The 22773-nt window shown below is 38.6% G+C and overlaps 4 protein-coding genes and 3 non-coding genes across 12 annotated transcripts in view; 6 read left to right on the top strand and 1 right to left on the bottom strand.

Annotated features, from left to right (window-relative positions):
* The first annotated feature begins 879 nt into the window (after positions 1-879).
* Positions 880-11033, top strand: LOC106926748 (scavenger receptor cysteine-rich type 1 protein M130-like). Of its 2 annotated transcripts, none has more exons than XM_015001840.2 (17): positions 880-1005; positions 1935-1997; positions 2312-2338; positions 2473-2784; positions 3993-4286; positions 4408-4722; positions 4815-5105; positions 5626-5940; positions 6054-6353; positions 6457-6765; positions 7010-7324; positions 7560-7868; positions 7943-8236; positions 8349-8684; positions 8778-8885; positions 9433-9514; positions 10266-11033. In XM_015001840.2, the coding sequence occupies exons 2-17, from the start codon at positions 1961-1963 to the stop codon at positions 10414-10416; spliced, it is 3795 nt and encodes a 1264-aa protein (XP_014857326.2). In that variant the 5' UTR covers positions 880-1005; positions 1935-1960; the 3' UTR covers positions 10417-11033. The 2 variants fall into 2 exon arrangements, with proteins under 2 accessions (XP_014857326.2, XP_014857327.2); XM_015001841.2 differs by lacking the exon at positions 880-1005 and adding an exon at positions 1060-1775.
* A 601-nt stretch (positions 11034-11634) lies between these two features.
* On the top strand, positions 11635-13896 carry LOC106926751 (SH3 domain-binding glutamic acid-rich-like protein 3). The gene is made up of 3 exons (XM_015001846.2): positions 11635-11806; positions 11967-12134; positions 13608-13896. The coding sequence occupies exons 1-3, from the start codon at positions 11765-11767 to the stop codon at positions 13668-13670; spliced, it is 273 nt and encodes a 90-aa protein (XP_014857332.1). The 5' UTR covers positions 11635-11764; the 3' UTR covers positions 13671-13896.
* A 686-nt stretch (positions 13897-14582) lies between these two features.
* rps12 (ribosomal protein S12) lies at positions 14583-18209 on the top strand. The gene is made up of 6 exons (XM_015001845.2): positions 14583-14660; positions 14785-14831; positions 16084-16200; positions 17280-17382; positions 17653-17754; positions 18122-18209. Exons 1-6 carry the CDS (start codon positions 14622-14624, stop codon positions 18182-18184), a joined length of 471 nt encoding a protein of 156 aa, XP_014857331.2. The 5' UTR covers positions 14583-14621; the 3' UTR covers positions 18185-18209.
* Positions 15925-15998, top strand: LOC148153042 (small nucleolar RNA SNORD101). Its single transcript, XR_015761890.1, has one exon. It is a non-coding gene; the product is annotated as a small nucleolar RNA SNORD101 (small nucleolar RNA).
* LOC148153041 (small nucleolar RNA SNORD100) lies at positions 16730-16812 on the top strand. The gene has a single exon (XR_015761892.1). It is a non-coding gene; the product is annotated as a small nucleolar RNA SNORD100 (small nucleolar RNA).
* On the top strand, positions 17444-17526 carry LOC148153040 (small nucleolar RNA SNORD100). Its single transcript, XR_015761893.1, has one exon. It is a non-coding gene; the product is annotated as a small nucleolar RNA SNORD100 (small nucleolar RNA).
* A 269-nt stretch (positions 18210-18478) lies between the features above and the next one.
* Positions 18479-22773, bottom strand: part of eya4 (EYA transcriptional coactivator and phosphatase 4) — a 49380-nt gene continuing 45085 nt past the window's right edge. For 4 of the 5 annotated variants that reach the window (XM_088002190.1, XM_088002185.1, XM_088002186.1 and 1 more), the window contains 2 exons: positions 21083-21183; positions 18479-19118 (listed from right to left, as the gene is read on the bottom strand). In XM_088002190.1, coding sequence (XP_087858316.1) covers positions 19038-19118; positions 21083-21183 — 182 coding nt within the window. In that variant the 3' untranslated portion in view covers positions 18479-19037. Of the gene's footprint in view, positions 19119-21082; positions 21184-21264; positions 21366-22773 lie in introns of all 5 variants that reach the window. The other variant, XM_088002188.1, reaches the window with a different exon arrangement.

Below are 22773 nucleotides of genomic sequence, written 5' to 3'. Positions count from 1 at the left end.
TTCATTTTGAAGAGAAATCATTGCATATCACTTGCTCATTTTTGCCAGTCATTATGTCCTCCTCGTTCACTGCTGCCAAATAAACTACTTATAAATTGCAAAACTAATTTACTACCATTTCCATGGTAGCTAAATTAGTCTATTATTCACAAGCAAATCAGTAATTAGACATGAAGAAACAAGTGCACGTTTTGAAATGCCTATAAGAGTGTGCACTATGAAAACAAGTAATAAGGAGAAGTTGTGCAGATTCTCAGTAAAGGAAATTATGGTGCGCAAAAATAGCCGAAGTCAGTTGACCCAAAATGCTGAATAGACAAATACACTTTTGCAATACATCTGAGCACAGATTGCCCCCTTCCTTCACCCTCCACACACCCCTGCCCCCATATCTGGCCTGCCTGAAATTTTAACTAGATGTTCAATCTAATCTTAAACATCTTTTGGTCATTCAAACTGTATTAGTCTGCTTGCCAAACACAGGACATGACCAGTCTTAGAACTTAGAAATGTTTTTTACATCACATATTTGTCAGTAGGTGAGGATGCTATTCATCAGTTTTGTATGCCACACTTTTAGGACTTTTTTCTGGGTAAATCACAAATATTTTTTACTTCTAATGTCACTTTCCTGTCACCTTGCAGTCATGCATCAATTTGTGTCAATCTACTAGAAATTACAAATGTAAAGTAGTGTTTTGGATTATCAAACATGCTCCGGAAGGTGCAGCTTTGTTACACTTAGCAGTGCTGTTTTGCTTTGCTGAACATTTCTGGAAGAAAAAAAATGGTTTGTACAAGGAAATGAATAAATGCGCTGATCACAGAGAAGCAGAGTTTCATAATAGGAAATGTTTTGCATCCAGGCTCGAAGCGATATAAAAGATGGTGGGCAGGAGCTAGTTCCTGAATGTCAAGTGCTTGTGAAAGTGAGGGGCTGCTAGAGGCCAAGTTTTCATAATTTTTCTGTTCTTGTTTAAAGAGAGGCTGCATCAAGCCTGCAAGGTAAGAGAACTTTTTTTTAAAAAAAACAAACAAACAAAAAAACATTAAAAGTTTTACTTTTCCAACATTGAGGCTCAAAATCATCCAGAAGTTTGCTAAGGAGTAATCCAAACTTTCACCTATTTATGTGAAAGTCTAAATCATTGAAATGTTCAGCACACCTTTTCCTCACTGGAGATGAGTATGTGTGAATATTTTACAGACTGGATTCTCACACAGAATAACACGTAATTATGGTTTTTCCATTGTTAACAAAGTCATTGCAAAATTTGTAGACATGGAAAAAGTGTTAAATAAGTTGGAACATCTAAAAATGATAAGACAGGAATAACATAAGCCTGCATGGTCAGAGGTCAAGCTCGCTCGACATTTGTTCTCAAACATGGTTCCTTTTGATGTTGGATGTTTTCCTCTGAATCTTTTGACACATTATTTCATCATCTCTAAAAAAAAAAAAAGTAATAATAATAATAAAAGCTAATATATTGCACACCTGCTTTCTAAAAGTAATGCATATTAAAAGGTGTTCTGTTCATGTCGAGTGTTGGATCTTTTTCTTGATGTGTGGTGTAAAAACCAAATGAAATCCCCTGTCATGTTCCATCTTTAATGATTGATCAAAATGTCAACATGTTCCAGTTTGCAGTTCAAGTCCACACAGTCCATTTTATTCAAAGGGATCCGCATGGCGCGCACAACCTACGACACAAACACGTTTTCTGTTTGTTTATTAATTTCTAAATAGTGCGAGACAATATTTGGACGTTCAGGTAAGAAGTGAATGTATTTTATCCTTTCGAGAAACGAGAAATAACAATATGGCATCCAAAAGGCTCTTATTTCAGTCCAAAATCTGTCACATGTAACCATCATTGTAGAGGGTACAATAACTTCCTCTTTTTTACTTACATTTTCTGTACCTTTTGCAGAATTTGGCCTTCTCCGAGGACCTAATATGGAAAGTCAGCATTTTCGTTTCCTTTTAATTGCAGGTGAGATTCTGTTTTTCTAGACACATACTTTCTGTTCATCTTTGGCAAAATGGTTTCCCTTTCAACTACATCAGCAAAGCATTTCTTTCTCCCACGTGAAACTTTGACGGATTTCACGTGGGAGCAACAGATAAGATACTAAGTTTATTTTAAAACAGATACTATTTCAATTTTGCATCACTCTAATGTTGGAAAAAGAATGATTTTTCCAAATTGCCACATTTTTTCATTTTTTTAAATTTTTTTTTTACTCTTGTTGTAGATCTTCATAGCATCACACATAATTATTTAAACTATATGTAATTGCCCTTCAGGTCTGCTGAGCTTACCTCTACTTACAGGTCAGTAAACTCCAAGTACATGGCTCCATATCTATGTCCATTTTATTAAAGAGGCCTCTTGGCTGTCTTTGTCCATTGTTTTTGTTTTTTTATTATTAGTATTTAATTTTAAATTGGTTACATTTCATTTCCAGAATGTGATAAAATTAGGCTTGTCGGGCCTTCACGTTGCGCTGGCAGAGTGGAGATCTACCACGACGACGTCTGGGGAACCGTGTGTGATGATCACTGGAGCATTGCTAATGCTGAGGTGGTGTGCCGAGAGTTAAACTGTGGCATGGTTATGGAGGCCAAGAAAAGTGCGTTCTTTGGAGAAGGCACAAATGAGATCTGGTTGGATGATGTGCAGTGTAATGGGAAAGAGACATCCATTACCAAGTGCCAGCACAAGCCTTTTGGGATTAATAACTGTGGGCATAGTGAAGATGCTGGAGTTGTATGCTCTGGTAAGTCTGATATATCACTCACTATACTTGAGTTGCGTCGTACGTTTAATTAGAGCCCATACTTATTATCTGGGAAAATAAATGTGTGTGCTTTTTAAAACCAGAGTTAAAATAAGCACGTTTGTAAAATGTGTGCAAATGTTACAAGACTGTAATCGTAAATGTACTTTCAGTATTTAAGTTCACTTTGAACTTAAATGAGTTCAAAGTGAACAAGGTCAAAATCAAACCGGTGGAACTGTGCTTATCAGTAGATACACTATCTGGGAAAAGATATATCGTTCAGGTTTGTGGAAGCATGGACCCTGATCTTCTACCTCGTATTACAAATCTAGACTTTTACATACTTAAAAACTTTCTGAATTTAAATCAAATGAGCAGGGAAAATCATCCATGGTCCCAAGAGCCCACATTGCTGCTGTGTGGCAAGTTTTGCATAGTTTCATCATCAAGACTTTTCTTAATCCAATCTCAACCGTGGCGTTTCTTTCTGCACCAAATTCACCAGGGGAATCAGAGTGGCGCCAGTGTTATTTCATGGGGTATAGAATGAAACAATGAATCAAAGACTCTGACACTATTATCAGTATTTCATTGTTTTAACCCTTGTGTTTACAAGTGGAGTCCAACCAACCCCACACCCGTAAAATTTGTATCATTTGCCTCAGTCCTCGCACGCACAAGGGTTAATACATATTAGGGTGTACTAGGCATATTCTGCGAGCTGCAACGACTCTGTGCAATGTATTTTAATGACTTGACATAAAAGTGCTAATCTTAAAAAAATATTAATTTAATTGTACATTATTTTTTCTGAAAATAACATACACCCTCCTTTCACTTCTTTGGTTCTGATCCTCGTTGAGGCTCTTATAGAACATGACAGATTAGGATCTCTCACTAAACAATAACAATAAGTGACCTATTTCAGATATTCATTGGAGTAAACTGACATGCCTTGCAGTATACCGAAAGTATGTTTGCAGAATGCTTCATCTTGCACCGCAAAATGGAAAATGGGTAAAAATGAACAACATCTACTCCAAAGCCTTTTCTGATTAAATTGTTATTCTTATTGGTTTTTGTTTGTTTGTTTTTACTGTCATTGATTTGAGTGGCGGATGAGATTCTCTGCTGCCCCCCTTCATATAACATCACTGTATAACATCGGACAGTGATGTTATACTGATCACTGTATGTTGTTTTAGAACATATTCGGATTCTCAATGGAACCAGTCGTTGCAATGGCAGAGTGGAGCTCTTCCAAGATGGCCAGTGGAAACGAGTGTGCAGCAGTGACTGGGGTAAGGAAGAAGCAGACGTGGTGTGCCGGGAGATCAGCTGTGGCTCGCCCATTGTCCAGGCTGCGACGCAGTACTTTGGAGAGGGACAAGGGCTGCATGGTGTCAAAGCGAACTGTGTGGGGAACGAGACCTCCATCTCCAACTGCGTGATGCAAGACTTCAGAGAAACCTGCATTGATGCTACCATCTCCTGCATGAGTAAGTCAAACTCATAACTCACATCACACACTAATTTACTTCAACTTTATAACGCTAAGCGTTTTATTTTTGTCGCGTGCTTGGATGGAAATATCTCGATTTCCTTTCCGAAACTTCACAGACAGCAAGCCAATCCGGCTAGTAAACGGGACTAATCGATGTTCCGGCCGCGTAGAAGTGTACTATGAGGGACAATGGGGAACCGTTTGTGATGACAAATGGGGCATGCAGGAAGCAGCTGTAACGTGCCGAGAGATGAACTGTGGGAATGCTCTTGCTGTCAAGTACAAGGCCTTCTATGGAAGAGGGCAGGACCAGGTTTGGTTGGATGACATAGACTGCACTGGTCATGAGAAGTCCCTGTCTGACTGCCCACACAGAGGTTTTGGAGAGCACGACTGTGACCACCATGAAGATGCTGGTGTTGTTTGCTCAGGTGACACGTGCTGCAATATTTTTGCCACTGATATATGCACAAGTCGTTTTACATAAATCTAACACAAACCTCTTTTACTGCTTACTTACCAGAGAACGTGAGATTGATTAACGGCACCGACAGCTGCTCTGGCAGAGTAGAGGTCTTCCACAATGGTCGCTGGGGAAAGATCTGCAGCAACAGTTGGGGTGGGACAGAGGCTACAGTGCTCTGTAAAGAACTCAGTTGTGGAACTCCAAAGAAAAACCAAGACGTCTTCACTTTTGGTGACAGCCCACTGGCGGGGTTTATAAGTAGATGCTCTGGTAACGTGAGCTCCATCACTCAGTGTGTGGTGGACGAAAGTGTCGGGAGATGTGAAGGTGTTTCTATTTCATGTGCAGGTAAGACAGACTATTTGCGAAAACAAGATGTAACTCTTCATATTTTTAATGAGGAAAAACAAAGCATTTAAGTTTCCATGTTGAACCAGTTCATAAAAAGGCTCTTTAGTGGTTAATTTTAAATTTTTCTTATCCATTGCAAGTCATCTTCATGTCACTGTGCCACACTGCATTTGCTAATTAACTTTAATTTTAATTATACATTAGTACAGTTGTGAACATAGTACACAGTAGACTAGGGTAAATATAGTTCTCACTTATTTATGCAGCATAACTATTTTGTACCTTTTGCATCTCAATGTTTTGTGAAGCCAATAAATAATAATAGCTTAGGAATTTATTTGCTTTGGAAGATAAATTGGTGTGCCCATTATTTTTGGTGCAATGCAGATTCCAAAGTTTTGTAGCCATCATGCCTTTTGAAAAGAGTACTAATCAAATATAATAAGTACTACACTAAGTTGTTCTCTGATCTGGCAATTAATAACTCTTTTGTACTTCAAATATGACTTTTCTTCAGGTAATCCTCCAATTAGGGTTGTTAACGGCACTGACCGATGCTCTGGTAGAGTGGAGGTTCTGCATGATGGCCAGTGGGGAACGGTGTGTGATGATGAGTGGGACATCAGAGATGCTCAGGTGGTGTGCAGAGCCCTGGACTGTGGAACCGCTCAGACAGCTAAAACTTCAGCCTTCTTTGGTCAAGGCCAGGGAGACATCTGGCTCGATGATGTAAACTGCATCGGCAACGAGTCGTCCCTTTTGCATTGTCGCCGACCACCTTTCGGAGAAAACAACTGTGGCCATGGGGAAGATGCTGGGGTGATTTGTTCAGGTATCTTTACTGTCGTCTTTTATCCTATGTTTCAGAGGTGTGATCATCAAAATTTTATGTGCTCAGATCAGTCTTTTATCACCTAAAAAACTCCTCTTGTTTTATTTTTTTAGCTAACCTTAGGCTGATAAATGGCACTGACACCTGCTCTGGCAGGGTTGAAGTCTACAATGGGGGCCGCTGGTCATCAGTATACAATATCAACTTTGGCATGAATGAAGCTGCAGTGGTGTGCAGAGATATGAATTGTGGAGATGCTGTCAAGGCCTCAGGATCATTTGGGGACAGTGGAGAACTCAGAGGCTTAAAGATGAGTTGTAGTGGTACGGAGCGCTCTGTCACTCAATGCACGGTGAGAGAGTACACCAGAAGCAGAAATGATGGCACTGAAGAGGCATCGGTCCAATGCTCTGGTATGTGGCATGTCAAATTTTAACAAACTACCTCAATAAAGCATTAATTTGCATGAAATTTGTAATTTTCTGATCACCCCTGTATGTCACCTGTAATTTCCAGGAAATGTGAAGTTATCTGACGGGCCCCATCGTTGTGCTGGGAGAGTGGAGTTTTTTGACAAAGGCCAGTGGGGGACTGTGTGTGGGGAATCCTGGGACATTAACGATGCAACGGTTGTGTGCAGACAGCTGAACTGCGACAGGGCTCATAAGATTACCAAAATGACAGAGTATGGCCTCGGGTCGGGACAGACCTGGATTGATCAAATTGAATGCAGTGGAAGGGAGTCTACTCTTTCCCAGTGCCCACAAAGACCCTATAGAGACAGAACATGCAACACAACTGCTAAAGCTGGTGTGATTTGCACAGGTGAGTAATAATAAAAGCGAAAAAAAAAAAAAAAAAACATTCATGGTTTTAGTTTGTTTCCTTGTTTTTTCTTTTCTTTTCTCAATATGACATTGTGGTTGAAGATTCCTCAGTAAATACACCTTGAAATCCTTGTCTCCTGCATGTAGTGCACATTAAAAACATGATTTTTTTTTTTTTTTTTACTCTTGACTAGATGTTGTGCGCTGTATGGCTACATCTTTGCATGACTTTGTCTTCCCAGGGAGCTTAGAGGTCCGGTTGGCTAAAGGCAAGGATGAGTGTTCTGGAAGGGTTGAGGTCCGTCATGGTGAAACATGGCAAACAGTTTGCGATGCAGCCTGGACGGAAAGTAAAGCCGAGGTGATATGCCAGTTGCTGGAGTGTGGCCACACTTTGAACGCTCCTGGCGCTGCACACTTTGGTCAGGGCAATGGAACTGTAGTGGAGGCGAGTGATTCGTGTTTCGGCAACCTGACTTCTCTTCAAAAATGCTCAGTAAATGGCTTTAGTAGGTCAACATGTGGACATGAACATGATGCTGGGGCTATGTGTGCAGGTAAGGATTTTATAGATAGCTTCATTTTTTTATGATATTTCTATATTAAAGCTACGGCAAACACAATGAAACCTGAGTTTAGATCTTTAATCGTTACGTCTGGTATAAAGGTAGAGTTTAATGGGTTTTATTGATTTATTTACCTGTGACAGGTTTGATCATGGTTTGTTCGTAAAGGTGTGACTCTTTGGGTGTCCATTTGGTTTGTACAGGATGTTTTTCTGTTTTCATGCAGCCCAGCTGCGGTTGGTTGGCGGCTCAGGCCAGTGCTCTGGCCGAGTGGAGATCTTCTACAAAGGCCAGTGGGGTACCGTGTGCGATGACGACTGGCAAATGAGCAACGCTGATGTGGTGTGCAGACAGATTGGTTGCGGTCATGCGGTCTCGGCCCCCACCAGTGCACATTTTGGTAGAGGCTCCGGTCCAATATGGCTGGACAACGTGGAGTGTACAGGCCAAGAAGTCGCACTTACGCACTGTCAACACCGCGGTTTTGGAGAAAACAACTGTGGGCATGGAGAAGATGCTGGCGTCATCTGTTTAGGTAAGGAACCAGGTTCACTTTGAATCTAGAATTTATTTTTCTTCCCTAATTGAACTTTTGTGGTTCTGCAACAGGTGATCTACAAAAGCCCCAGATCACTTTGAGTCCTTCTGCAGATGTACTCTGGGGTGAGAAAGTGGAAATCACATGCACCGTGGCAACAGAACACTTGGGTGGGACTTTTGTGCTAAAAAAGACTCAAGGGTCATTTTCTAAGGAAAAATTCTCAGACCATGAGGCGGCGACCTTTGTCTTCCCTCAAGCAGAGTTCAACCTAAATGGGTCGTACTTCTGTGAATATCATAAGAAACTGGCAGATCAAATTATTTATTATCCTCAAGGAAATACAGCCGATCTCTCTGTTAACGGTAAAAAACAAAGTTTCTTCATTGTTTTTGTTTTACAGAACATAATATAAATTCATACTTATATACAGACATTATCATGAAATCTAAAAGAAAATTTGTCTTTATCTTGCAGTAATGTTAGGAACACCCAGCATCTCTCTGACATCTGCTCATCAGATGGTGATCTACAGTCCTGTTAAACTATCCATCGCCAAAGGAAGCGCCTTGTCCATAACCTGCTCGATTCATTCCAAGTTTCCTGGTGGCGTCTTCTACCTGAGCAGGACTGACAAAAATATCACCGAGGCCATACCGGCGTTTGGACACAGCATTTTCTACATGGCGTACTTTGAATTCCCAGAAATAGATTTTAAAGACCAAGGAGACTATGCTTGTGTCTACGCTGTTAACATCTCATCAATTCCCTTCTGTTCCTCTCCCTCCAAGACCCTCAAACTCACTGTACTCGGTAACATTTGACACAAAGAAATAATTACTTTACTTCCGTCATGGTTTTGTTTTTCGTCCGTTTTTCTTCCAACACATGTTTTTATCTTTGCAGCAAGCACCTCTTCATCAGTTGTTGCAGCTGTTGTGAGTGTGTTAGTGATACTGCTTCTCTTGTTGGCCATTGGTTTCTTTGTTTGGAGAAAGAAATGGCGAGGCGCTGGTAAGATTCCTGTTTTATTGTTGATGTCTATCGAATACTAAATTGTTCAGTAGTCCATTGGGCCTTTTTCACTCATCTATGTTTGAAAACTTGTAGAGTTTATCATTTGGATGTTGCTGTGTATTACAGCTCTTATCAGCTGGGCGTAATACACACTGCATACACCAAATACGTACATTCTTTTTTTTTAGTCTAAGGTTAAATCAGACCAAGTCTCAAATTACCAAAATTATAACTTTAAAATACATCCACAGGTATGTGTGCTAATTAACTGAAATGTTTAAGTTAACCTATCAGAAGTTATTGTTGAAAGAGAAAGTAATCACTCCGAATGTAAACGTCTGACTTTGAAATTAGCAATAAATCTCCAACAAATTCTTTCTGTCGTTGTTGTGTCTTTTAGCAAATATATACATTTTGGCAATTCTAAATGACCTAAAACAAGAAAGGTTTGTTTGAGTTAAAGTAAAAACTGAGTAATCCATGACTTTATGTGAAAACAAGAACTGCTTCTCAGTTGACCGTGATGTTGTGCTTTCTCTTTTAGTTATCATGGTTCAGTTTAACAACAGGCTAGAAACCAAAAAACAAGAGATGGACGACAGAGGCAACGGGGCGCTCGATGAAAGGTGAGGATAATCCGCAGCCATCTCACTAACTTCACTACAACTTCGTCTTTTATGGGCTCCTTACCCTAATTCTTTGTTCCTTGATATTCACTCGCTAAAAACCCATGATGCATTTTGTAAAAAAAAAAACAAAAAAAAAACTGAGTATATAGATAAATAGTGTATAGGTATAGATGCCATTTATTTGTTGAAATAAAAAAAAATGTTCAAATGGCAATTGGTTGTTCTAAATTTTATTTCAGGCAGGTGTTTGAAAATGTTTTCTAACTATAACAACAATATATGGCCATTTTCATTTTTACAGAAAAATACAGAAAAACCCCCCCAGAAAAGAACATACACCTCTTTGATATCGCTGGAAGAGAGCAGCTCTCTACCAACTTTGACTTCTTTAGATGCAGAAGATAATGAGTTAAGAGGATTCAGTGCCTGCACAGCAACAGGGGTAGATTCTGGTCATTTGTGAATGACCAGCAGCAGGATGGATTGCATTGTCACATCACTGGGCGCCATCCGCTGCTCTATTGTAATGCACTTTCTGTTGGGTGAAAGATATCAAGTATTTTAAAGTCAAATGGCCTAAATGAGTTATTAGTATAAAAGTCCCAAGTCTTTTGTGATTTCATCAGGTTGGTATTACCTGAGTCTGCTGTTACAAAAAAATTGCTGTCACTGATTTGAGGTCAAACAGTTTGGAAACTATGTTGTGTGGTGGCATCATCCTAATCTTACCTGTCTTCCCCATTTTTAGGGAACGTACCAACCAGTTGTATGATAGAGGAGAACACGACAGCATGAAAACAATGAACAACAACCTTGAGTTTGAGAGCACCGAGGAAAAAGTCCCAGAAGATTTGGCAGGAAGAGTCTGTTACGAGCGTGAACCACTGGTTGATCCTTAATGGATCCTTAATGGTTCAACCAGCAGTACCATCCAACACAGGCCTACTACTTTTTTTTTCCAAAGCAACACAACATCAAGCTGAACGGCAGTGTTTAATTTCTTTATACGGTGTTGAAAACACCAACGCTGGTGTCTAATGTTCTGAGACTTCAGAGCAAACTTATTTGTTAGCACACCCACCTATCGGGAACCAGTATTGGACCTTTAGGAGGTGTGTAGTGGCTCCTTACAAGTTCTAAAGGAAACGGGGAACTTTGTTGTGTTTTTACATATATTTTTTGAAAAGTAATTTTTAGTTTTTATTTTACAATTGAGTGATGTAAGCCTTATCATTTGCTTTAATGATATGTGCAAGCAATGAACAGCTGCTCATTGTTTGCACAGATAAAATATAGTTCTGATCTCTCATGTAATATAGTTAATTTAGTCAGAAGCAATTATTTTCATTCATATTCCTGTGGTGATTTTTAAAGATAAGGTAAATCGTAATGCTATTTGGTGCAAGGATGAGTTGAAGGTCTTAATCGCCTTGAATGAAGAAGTTTTTGGGTGTTTCTCAGTAATTTGCTTTTTTGTAAAGTGTGACTGATTAATAAAGTTTTGCTTTGAAAAGAGTATTGACTTTGATCATGCATTTCTTCACAATCAATGAACAGATACTCAGAACATACTAGACACTGCATTAAAATGTATTTGTAATGAACTTCCTTTTATTAGGGACGTAAGGGCTAAGAGCTTCCAGTAAACTCACATCTTAGTTAATAATGTTTGAATGCTTTGAGTCTCCAGAATCAACGGGCTAATGCTAGCTTACTTCCACCCTGTTTGGATATGACGTTTTCTTATCAACATATATTCCTGCAAGCAAAAACAAAAGGTGTTTTCACCCACATCTGAAACCTGAAACCACCGCTGGCCATGACTTGTGCAGTGTTGCATATGGTGGATTTTAAACTGGAAATATTCAAATCAATTCATTGTGCTTAATGAGTAAGGTGATAATAATAGAAAGTAAAACAAAAAACAAAAAAACTGTTTGTAACTCTTAAATTCCAGTAGTTGTAGTTTTCCTGCTGTTCGCGACTTTTGAAGGTGTGCTTCTGTGTGGGTGTGTGCATTCTTGAGTGGCTTTGCTAATGACAGGGACAGGCCTTGACTGGAACACGGTCAGACGAGTGGGTGTGTCCATGCAGGAAGGTAAACTCTGTCCAGACCTGTTCACCTTGTCTGCTGCTTCAGCAAGCCCACATACCTTCAGATAGCATACTGCAACATTCTCAGGGTGGTTTCTCTCTGAAAACCTCAGTTTTTGTCCACGTTGGTGTTCTGCTTTTGGAATAGCAGACATGTTGACGGTGTACATGGCCAGTGTGAGCGGTTCTGTGGAGGTATGGTATCCAGTCTTTGTTTTTTTTTCTCCATTTTTATTTTGCAGCAGAAAATACAGTGAGGCACGGTGTTCATTGTATTTTGTATGTGTAGACAATCTCAAACCACTGCATGGGCACACTCGACCACTACTGACTGATGAAATGCTTTTCTTTCCAGATGAAGAAAAATCAAGAACGGATCTTCTCTGTCCTCACTTCTAAGAATATCCCCTTCAAACAAGTGGATATTACGCAGAACTCTGAGGACAAGGATTTAATGAGGAAGAAGGCAAACAATCCAACTGCACTTCCTCCACAGATATTCAACGGAGATGCATACTGTGGAGTAAGTTTTCATTAATCCTGTAAAAGTGATGAGTTAGAAAGAATGAGGCGAATAAAAAAAAAAAAAATCAGATTTAAATGTGAAGGGTTGCCACATGCACGGCACTTAAAAAATCCTTGCAGCACAGTAGGGTGTGGACATTCAGACTAAATAAATATTTGCTGTATGAATCATCCTTGTTGTGGCTTCACAGACACTTGTCGACACTTTGAAGAACCAGTTCTCATTTTATTTTGGAGTTCCACAGACATTATTTTCTGCCATCCTTTTTGATCCGTCCGTGATGCATTACATATGAATCAAATGGTTGAATTACCTCCTCAGCAGTAGCAGTTCTTGTCTGAATGTCACCCTACGCAAGCTTCTCTTTCTATCGCCCCAAACTTCTACTGCAGCGCAGAGTGTGAAAACTTCCAAGTTACATGCACATGCATAAGAACAACAATATAAAATGTGTTCAGGGTGTAAAGGACAGATAAATACGATATTAAAAAAAAAAAAAAAAAAAAAAAAAAATATATATATATATATATATATATATATATATATATATATATATATATATATATATATATATATATATATATATATATATATATATATGGTACACCATTTCAACTACCCATATGGCCCATTTCACATGTCAAGATAAGACTCTTACCAAGTACAAACTCATAGGGGGTCAATGAAACGCTTTTATTATGATAAGATGAATCCAGTTGTGTAAAACCACATCGGTGTGATTTAAGGAGTTGAAACTTGTCAAGTTTCAACTTGTCAAGCACACGGAAGTTTTGCTTCAATGTGCTTTGGGGCAAGACTCCAAATCATATTTCTTTCTGGCTTGTTTTTTCCTTTCACTTAGCATGGAATAAAGTTTCCACAAATAGTCCACCATACGGTATTTGCACCCACACACCACCTTCAAATCTTGTACAATCAGACTTCATTATTAACTAAACCATAACTGATGTTCTTGCTCTTCCATAAAATTGTTCTCAGAGAAATAAAAGCACCCAAGAGTTGGAATTGATTAAACTTTTTTTTTTGTTTAAAGAAAAAAAAAGTAACTTAGTCTTATTTTTCTCATCCCTTGAAATTGCTCTTGCAAGAAATGTAGTTTGAAAGAAAACAGTTTTAGTAGACTAGCAAAATAAAAGTCTAACATTTTTATTTACCCAAATATGCTCACAGAACTCTGAAAGTAATGAAAAATGTTTGTGTGAATCCTTTCAGCTGATAATTGTGATGCACTTGTTACCGTTAGTCGTGTGGAAAATTGCTTTAATAAATATGAAACATTGTATACAAGCTATTAGGAGATATCAGGAGAGTATGTTAGTACGTCACATCCTTCTTCCTGTGCTGTTAACAAATAACTTGCAACCATTTGTCTTTATGTTTTTTCTCTTGATTCTATCATCTCAAACTAAACTTTTAATCAGCACAATTTCTTTTTCCTTTTCTCCCCAGGACATTAATGCATTCAATGAAGCGATTGAGAATGAAGAACTTGAGAAGTTCCTCAAGCTATAAAGGGAATACTCAGCATCAATGTGGGACTTTTGGGAATATACTAATGGAATTAGCTGCACAAACTATTATGAAAGAATATATTTTTGCTCATCTATGTGCTATATGGTATGCTTTATTGCTTCAAGATGCCAAGACATGTTGTCTTTTGAGAAAAACATACGGGTTTTTGGGGTAGCAGCACATTTTTGAATGTTGTAAAAGTGAAATAAAGTATCTCAAAACTGTTTGACTTATGCGTTATGCTCATTTATTTTGTAGTTCTTTCTTACTTCAGTCATATAATTTCACTCTACAGTAATCAGCCAACCTTACAAGGCATTATTTACAACCTTTTGAGCAACAGAACTACAAAAGGTGAGGGAAATGTTTTGTTTTAGAACACATTTTTTAAAACTTACTTAAAACATGCCAATAAGCTTAAAGGAAACTTGATTTTTATTGAATTTATTAAAAATGTAATTATTAAATATAAAAATGTTTTTTTAAATACTTTTTTTCAGTACTTTCAGCCTACTGACAGAAGAAAGATAAGCATTTCGGAGATTTTATTGAGACATTTTTCCAAAAGTCAGATAAAATGTTTTCACAATTGAATAGAATGTTTTCTCAAATTTGCAAATAATTATTGAAAACAGACGAGAAAAAATGCTCTCAACAGAAAGTACATCAAGCAAAAATATTCCATGCGTTTGTATTTGTGACGTATTGCTCCAGAATGATGCAGTTTAACATTATTAGATATGTTTTGACATATCTAATAAAAGTAAAAACATTGCTTTTAAGCAACATGTAGAGTGAAGAGAGAGGGGCAATGGATTCTGATTAATGATCAGTTTGGAAGTACAGAGAAAGTAGGTCAATATTGATGAGCAGAGCCAAATGATGCGGATCACATAAAGATTCGGAATTCCCATCATCATCCTGCGGGTATTAAACCAATGTCGCAGCCTTATGACGTCCTCTTTACCCGCTACCCGAGAGGAGAATTGGGTGCGTTTCCCTCACTGCTGACACAATCTGCACGAATAATCAAACATCTTAAGTTTTTATTGAATCAGACCTTATTGTTTATGATGGATAATAACTCTACTTTTATGTCTCCAATATATTGCAGAACTTTAAGTTCGCCATCCATCGCAAATCTACAATGGCCGAGGAAGGGTGAGCATGACGCTTCTTTCAGCTACAGCTACATTACCAGTGCGTTTGGAAATGGAGAATATAAGTAGCTGGACTCATAAGACCCAACTATTAAACAATACGGAGATGCTAAGCTAAAGCCTTGAGAAGCTGCGTGTAGTCTCATAGGTTTAAAGCTTCGAACGACGCTTTGGCACAAGCTAGGAGGCTGGCTAAGCTGAGATGTACGTTCAGAATGAAATACGACTGATGGGATCTGTTAGAAAAAATTACTTAAATGCGGATGCAAGGTTTAAGATTAGGGTGCCTTTAAATTAACCCTCTATGAACATACGAAGTTACAATCCATAAACAATAAGAGGAAAGATGGATGGGTACTCGTTATGCGACTTACTGAACATTATTTGCATGCTTAAATCTGTTAATATGGGGATTGTTTTTATTCAAGTGCATTCAAAAGTGATCAAGTCCCTTACAGTTTTCTATTTAAAAGAAAAATGAGAGAAGCTACTTAACTTAGGCTTTATAGTTGTACTGAATTTTGTGACCAATTTCCAACCTCTTAGTTTTATTTATTTATTTATTTATTTTTTGCAAGTCTTTAATGCATCAATACTGATATTGATAAAAACTCAACAAACTCTAGCCTCTCTTTAAGGGCTTCAAGAAAAGGACTAAGACTGTTTTCCATACTCTGCCATGAATAGGCCTGTCACGATAAATGTTGCTGGGCGATAAATTGTCCCAGAAGATTTTGTGATCATTCCGGTATTGTATTTGTTGCTGCTGTTAGGCCAGGATTCTCTCAAAAATAGTTTTAGTCTTAATTGGTTTTTATCCTGGTAAAATAAAGATAATTAATAATTATAATAATACCATTGTTGTTTTGAAACCATTTTCAAGTAATACAATGGCAATGACATAACAATGCAAGTTCAACATTTCAACACTAAAGAAAGTAATTCTAGTGAACATGAACACTGGAACTGGAAGACATTTTGAATATCCAAGCAATATCTATTTGAAAATACAAATAGAAAAAGCTAATAAAATGTGCTCGAGTGCCAGCGTTTAAGGTCCAGCGGGTCTGAAGACTGAAGCTTTTCTGAGCTCTGCTTAAGTGATGATTCAGTTCTTTGTCGGATACCCCTTCACTCTACAATGAGTGAGATTTTCCGTCTGATGTGCCAGAAGCTCAGTAAAGTGCGCTAATTTCTCAAACATGAAGTTAAAGTTGTCGCTTTAAAAAAAAAAAATGCTTTCTTCTCGATAGCACTGCTGCCGGAGGTGTGATGGATGTCAACACCGCTCTCCCCGAAGTGCTGAAGACCGCACTTATCCACGACGGCCTTGCACGTGGAATCCGTGAGGCTGCCAAGGCCCTGGACAAGTGAGTGGAAACGCCTTAGGAAATGCCTTTAGCACAAAAAAATTCAGTAATTATCAGCCTACTTTAAAAAAAAACAACTTATCCTAGAAGCGCAAGCCATGTCAGAAAAACAATGCTTGGGTAAAATATGTAAGCCTATTGCAGGGGTGATGCAGCTTGGCTTTTCCAGAGCTGACGGTGAAGGTCAGATACCCAAAAAAAAGTTTGGCAACACTTTATTTGAAGGGGTGTGCATAAGTCTGACATGACATAACACCTGTCATGAACATGAAGGAGTCTTTATGAATGTCTATGACAGTTGTCATGAAGTGTCATTCGGTAAATAAGGACACTTTTAATGCAAAGTTGCTCTAAAAGTTGCATTAAAAGTGTCAACTTTGCATGATTTTGTAAATAATGCCAATTTAATGCAGTTTAATAAGTCATGTCAGTCTTACGCACACCCCTTCAAATAAAGTGTTACCGAAAAGTTTTATTTGCTGGAGCGTGGCAGATATTTCCGATGGTAGAGTTGAAGGAATCGTGCTGCTGTATCAGTGATGATAACTTGGCTCCCTCTACTGAACTTTGTGAGGAGATCGCCTCTGTTACCCAAATTCTGTCTGAGATGCAGTCCAGCACACCGCTTGTAGTTACAACTCAACCTGCCAAGATTTGCTCGCACATCAGTGCTTATGTCGCAGAAAATAGTGGGACCTCTATCGATCAATGTCAAGCCTGTTTCAGGCTGTTTTGCTCCAATTACATTTGCTTTGATATTCCTTCATGTCCCCACCCTGCTTTGGCAAAGAACTACATTTAACCTGGCACTTGACTTAATGTAATGTTTTGATTGTTGATTCTATGTTGCGTGGCTTTGTGTTTATGATGTAAAGCACTTTGAAATGCCTTGTTGCTGAAATGTGCTATGCAAATAAGATTTGATTAATCTAGAATTTTTGCTCTTTAGTGCTGCAGTGATTGGCTGCTTTTGTTCTTTTCCTAAGATGGAAAGTGTTGTCACCCTGCGTCGTATGTGCCATTTTTGTTTTTATGCATATTTATTTCTTACATCTAGTAATTTTCTTGTTTTTTTGCAGACGTCAGGCCCATCTCTGCGTCCTGGCTGCCAACTGTGACGAGCCCATGTACGTCAAGCTGGTAGAGGCCCTGTGTGCCGAACATCAGATCAACCTGATCAAGGTAAGCGATTGGTTTATCGAGGCAGATGTTGGATTCTTGTACGTTTTGTGAAAGCTACTTCTGTGTCAGTGATGACAACTTGGCTCCCTCTACTGAACCCTGTGAGGAGATTGCCTTTGTTACCCAATTTTGATCTGAGATGCAGTCCAGTTCACATGGCTTTTATTTCATCATTACTTGGATTTCTTTGTTATGACGTAAAGCACTTTGAAATGGAAAGTTGACGTTTATTCCCTTCGCGTGACTATGCCGCCATTTCTTATTTTGTAGGTTGACGACAACAAGAAGCTTGGCGAGTGGGTCGGACTTTGCAAGATCGACCGCGAAGGAAAACCCCGCAAGGTGGTGGGCTGCAGTTGCGTTGTCGTCAAGGTAAAGGCTTGATTTCTTTGTTGATGAAAAAGGAGTTTTTTGCTTAAACTTGTGTGTAAAGTATTGTTAAGCCTATGAATGTAAAGATCTAGCATATTGTAAAGTCCAGGAGGCATTAGACGAGGTCAGCCAGTCAAGTGAAGGTGCTGTGCGTTATGCTATGCAGCTGTCTGATTACTGGCGAGATAATAGCCACAGTACGAGCCCCATCATCTCGCTGTGATATCTGGGGTCCCTTTAAATGGCGACATGCGCTGTAAAATGCAGCAGTACTGTACCAGAGGCATGTATGCCTTATGCCTGCAGCTGTTTAAGCTTTATTCACCATGGAAATGCAACACCAACTTAGTTCTTGTTTTCTGTGCAGGATTACGGCAAAGAGTCTCAGGCCAAGGATGTGATTGAAGAATACTTCAAATCCAAGAAGTGAGATGTTAATAAAATGTGGAAATGAATTTGCCTCTGGTGTTTTACTTCCAACTCTTCTTGGAACTTACAGGCTGGTTGCTGCATGTAAAGCATCTTCTACATAGAACTGCACTGGATCCATGTCCAGGGTTACATGCTCTGATCGATAATTCAAAGATTGTACTGATTGTACTTTGAAATGGTTATTGCATTATTGAAGAGCTTTTGTTTGTCACTTGAATACTACTGTGTTGCTTAGGAAAGGAGGCATTCAGAAAAAAACAGATTTAAAAAAAGAAGAAACCAGACCCAAAGATCAAATCCTTACAATTTAATTTCTGACAAAACCCAAAACATCCACTGTCCTTGAAATTTATTGGAAATAATTTACATAAGTTTTTACCACAGATTGCATTTTTATAGCAAGTTAACCGCTAGGAAGAAAACCTTAGAAAAACATGTCCCCTGTTATACATTATGGACTCTACAGAGATTCCTTCAGATTAATAATTTGCAGGGGAAGGTACATTCCAGGTGAGGTCTTCCTTTCGCCCTGTGTGCTGAAAAAAAAGGATCTTGAACAGAAACGTCCCAAGAAGTCTTCATCCTTGGGTTCCCAGTTAAGCTGCATGAACAAAATTTCTCATTTTTTTTTTTTTTTTTTTTACATGTATAGATCCAGAGGAGGAGGGCTGAACAGGGCTTCTTTATCACTTTCAACTTAAGACTGTTTAGAGTTCATCAACGCAGACGATCAAAAAAGACAGGAGAAAGGGAGATCAAACCATTGCAGTCTAACGTGTTCTTAAATAGTTGTACAAAAGAAGGCTGCTTGTTTCCATCAACATTGCATGAGTCCATTTCGCCGTGGTAGTTTACAGGTATTCGAACTCCAGTGCTTGGTGTAACGCCAGCAGGTCAGAGTGACTGGATATCCTCCAGAAAGGCATGTTGTGCTGTGAAGCAGACGCACAAGGTTAAAACCAGAAGCCGTTTCCATGGCTGCTTGCCACCACCTCAACTCATGCAAGCTACGCTACTGTAGCTTGGAGCTGCTTGCTATGCAATGGCACCACAAGCAAAACCCATGCAGCGCTAACATTAGTGGGAAATGTGCTTGTCACTTTCTGCTCGGGAATTACTTGAAACTAGTTTTGACGGATGTCGAGGAGCCAGAAATATTAACGCGAATGTATAACTTGAGACAAAATAATTGTTTTGTGTTTTTCTGTGCCGCACTCTATAAAACTTCAACTTCCATGGCTCGTTAAAGAAACCTTAAAATATGCAGGTGAATTGAGTCCACAGCCACGCTTTGGCTGGCAAAATAAATTGATGTGGTGCTTTAGAAAGGAAATAAAATTCTGAAATCTGTGCTTTTAACGGTGCATAAACATTTTGTTCATTTGAAATTCAGTATTTAATAAGATATTGAATTAAATGCATCATTGAAATTATTATACATTTATCGGATGCATTTTCTATTTTATTTAAATTGACACCGTTTATTTAATAACTTGAGTATTGAATCGTCAGCGTATGCCCTATAAGATGGTTGATGGCTTCACCTAATAGGAAACAGAAATCATACAAGTTTCTGTTCTCAAGTATAAAATCCAGCAAATAACACAATCCTACAGGTATTTTTTTTTTAAAGCCTATAAGCACTACATTAAAGTTTTATGCTCATTAGATGCTTTTAGCTTTCAGCAACTGAGTGGAAACCAAATCTTCTCTGCACACGACTTCATGTTGAAAATGGAACCATTGAATTTCTAAGACACTGGAAACTGTAGGAGCGTCTTTTAATTCTAACTTACAAAAAAAGAAAGTGACAAGAAAACAACCCAGTCTTTAAAACAATCCCAGCTCCAAGCGTCACAAATAAAATCTGAAGCTGGAAGGATAAAAAAACATCTCTAATTTAACTAGAGTAAACCAATACTAACAAAATATGTTGTTTTTTTTTTTTTTACTTGTAATTCCTTATTGTAGTAAATCACAGCAGAAGTCAAAAAATGCATTACATCACTGGAACAAAAGCAGCATATTTAGGCTAAACACGCATGTCCAAAGCTTGGCTACTGTGTATACTTGGGCAGGCTGTCACTTAAATTTTGACCAGAAACATGCTCCAAAATGTTAACTTAAAAATATAGTTTGTGACGCTACAAGCACTGGGCAGTGGTCGGCACGCTCACGGTCATACACTCACAGAATGATCTAAAAGTCTTTACTTAAAAGAAGCAACATTTATTTCTACAGCTGCAGGATATTATTCCCAATCTTTATCATCACATGATACACGTTAGAGTTAAGAAGCAATATAAACGACTACATTTTTACTTTTCTGCTGTTGATAAAACAACACACGTTTGAGAAGTTTTTGGTTTATTCCAGCGCATTCGATTAGTCTCAGATGCGAGTAGGTTGCATTCTCGCTTCAAAATGGAAAAGCCGTAGGTTTTGCCAGTTGCTTCGTTGCTAGCTGCAATTAGCAAAACCAGGCTGTAGCAATGCGTTTCTCTCTATGTTTTGCCTTTAAGCACAATGACACAAACAAGTAATTTAGTAATAAACTGAATTACTTGTCCGCTCAGGCCTGCTTGGTAAACTCTAACTTCATTGGACGTGCTTGTATTTCCCACTCGTGTTGTTAAAACTGCAAACCGGTTTCTTGCCGAAAGCGCCAAAGCATACTCAATTATCCAAGCTTTGCTCTTCAGTATTCACTCTTAACAGTTGCAATGAAGTTATCCCAGCACACTGTCAAACAAAGAAGCCAGTCGACCAGAGAAAGTCAGAGACCAACACAAAAAACCGCTGCAGCAAAGAAAGGCAGGTTTTGTCCAATCAGAGCTCACGCTGTGCAGAGTTGGCGGATTGGAGGGATCGAGCGGTGAGGTTGCGGTTCCATTACCTTTTTGGCCGCCTGTTCCTCTTCCACACCGTCCCCAATTACAACATACACTACTTTCCTGCCAAACCTTTGCATTATGCGCTCAAAGCAACTCTCTTTTCCTGCAAAAAACAAATGAACAAGGGGGAAGGAAGGAGGGTAACATGGTCAGAGGGGTCAAAGCTCAGAAGCTGTTTGTTTACCTGGCTGGCGGCATGCTCTTCATCCTTCCCATCGCCAATCACAACATATGTAATGTTAGTGCCAAAGCGGGAGACTATACGCTCAAAACAGCTCTCTTTGCCTGGAGACAAACAGACGGCTTTCACAGGTTTTCCATTTGTTTAGTTGGATATGAAAAGAAACACAGGAAGGATACATCCAGATACATAGATTAAAGAAATGCGTCTTTGTTTTTGTTTTTTTTTAATCAATTGGAAACATAAAAATTAGCAACTGGACACACCGGTACTGGGTTTTAGCTGACTTCACCGTGATTCATACCTTAATTAACAGAATCAACATCCAGTGTGAAATTATTGCCTTATTTACGCAGCTTTTCTTCTTCAGTCTCGTCTCACCGTCATATTATTTTTGCTTTTCCCCCAAATTATTTTCTACTCTTCCTATTTTCTCTACTTAAAAATATTCATCTTGGGGTTTTGTTTAGCCTTTTCACTCAAAGAAAGTGTAGATTATTAAACTCTGTATACTCATCTCCTTTGAACACTCCCTCACTCATCTCTCTCTGTCTTTCTCTATACACACACACACATATGTATATACACATTTCCTCTGTCTGACTTTATGTTTTCAAATGCAAAGATCATGTCAAGACTTAGAAAGTGATGAATATTTAAGTTTCTATGCATTAATTCGCTATAATGAAGTGAAATGGCGTAATACATGCATTTTGAGGCAGCATCTGAAACACACTGCTTTCCTGTGGGACATCATGGAAAAAAAGTCAGTGAAGATAAGAGACTTGTGGCCTACAAAATGATTACGTCAGTCAAACAATGAATCCAGCTACCCTAACATTCAGGAAGTAGAAGCTTTCTGTGCCCCATAAATGAACGTGTTGGTGCAAAATGTTTATTTCAAACCCCGTAACAAAAGCGAAAGGCTGCGACGATGCAAATCGACGCCGGCAAGAGGTGTCATTATTTAAAGTGAAACGAATCCTAAATCTACTGAGATGAACTGAAAAGCCAACAATAAGAACATCCTAACTGACCTAAAACAGTAAAGGTTCGGTTTGATTTAATGCCAAACAAAAGAGGGGATTCGACTTGCAGTGCACCATATATAAATATCTGATTTCAAATGTGAATGCTTGTCCAGAATGTTTTTAATCACACTTCCAGTTGTTTTGCTGTGAATGCAAGCATGTCTAAATCAGTGGCAATTTTGTTGCACCTTTTTCTCAACGTAAAACCCAACAGGCTTACTTGAATTGTCCTTCTCATTTTTAAGAGTGGCTTTTCTTGTCATTTTTACGCACCAGGGAAATAGGACGTTATTGGTTGTTATTTAAAAGTTCCCAGACAGCTAAAAAAATAAAAAATAAAATATGACATACAAAAATTCCTGGGTTTAAACCTACAGAGTGTGAAATATGGTACTGAATGAATCTCAAGTTGAATCACATTCTTCACAAATTGTTTTCAATAAAAGATCTATTGATGTGTTTATATTTTAACACATCTTTA

The sequence above is a fragment of the Poecilia mexicana genome, unplaced genomic scaffold (assembly GCF_051168715.1).
Source record: "Poecilia mexicana isolate PSO_F unplaced genomic scaffold, ASM5116871v1 scaffold_21, whole genome shotgun sequence".
In the NCBI taxonomy this organism is placed as follows: domain Eukaryota; kingdom Metazoa; phylum Chordata; class Actinopteri; order Cyprinodontiformes; family Poeciliidae; genus Poecilia; species Poecilia mexicana.
This window is presented reverse-complemented; position numbering and strand designations above follow the sequence as displayed.

What these genes read in the sequence shown, in the direction of transcription:
- LOC106926748 (XM_015001840.2), top strand. Translation starts at nt 1,961, where the DNA reads ATGGAAAGTCAGCATTTTCGTTTCCTTTTAATTGCAG. An exon ending in TGCTGGGGTGATTTGTTCAG is followed by an intron (nt 5,941 to 6,053) that starts GTATCTTTACTG and finishes TTATTTTTTTAG; the next exon opens with CTAACCTTAGGCTGATAAAT. An exon ending in CCTCAAACTCACTGTACTCG is followed by an intron (nt 8,685 to 8,777) that starts GTAACATTTGAC and finishes TTATCTTTGCAG; the next exon opens with CAAGCACCTCTTCATCAGTT.
- rps12 (XM_015001845.2), top strand. Translation starts at nt 14,622, where the DNA reads ATGACGTCCTCTTTACCCGCTACCCGAGAGGAGAATTGG. An exon ending in TCTACAATGGCCGAGGAAGG is followed by an intron (nt 14,832 to 16,083) that starts GTGAGCATGACG and finishes TCTTCTCGATAG; the next exon opens with CACTGCTGCCGGAGGTGTGA. An exon ending in GCAGTTGCGTTGTCGTCAAG is followed by an intron (nt 17,755 to 18,121) that starts GTAAAGGCTTGA and finishes TTTTCTGTGCAG; the next exon opens with GATTACGGCAAAGAGTCTCA.
- LOC106926751 (XM_015001846.2), top strand. Translation starts at nt 11,765, where the DNA reads ATGTTGACGGTGTACATGGCCAGTGTGAGCGGTTCTGTGGAG. An exon ending in GTGTGAGCGGTTCTGTGGAG is followed by an intron (nt 11,807 to 11,966) that starts GTATGGTATCCA and finishes TTTTCTTTCCAG; the next exon opens with ATGAAGAAAAATCAAGAACG. An exon ending in ACGGAGATGCATACTGTGGA is followed by an intron (nt 12,135 to 13,607) that starts GTAAGTTTTCAT and finishes TTTTCTCCCCAG; the next exon opens with GACATTAATGCATTCAATGA.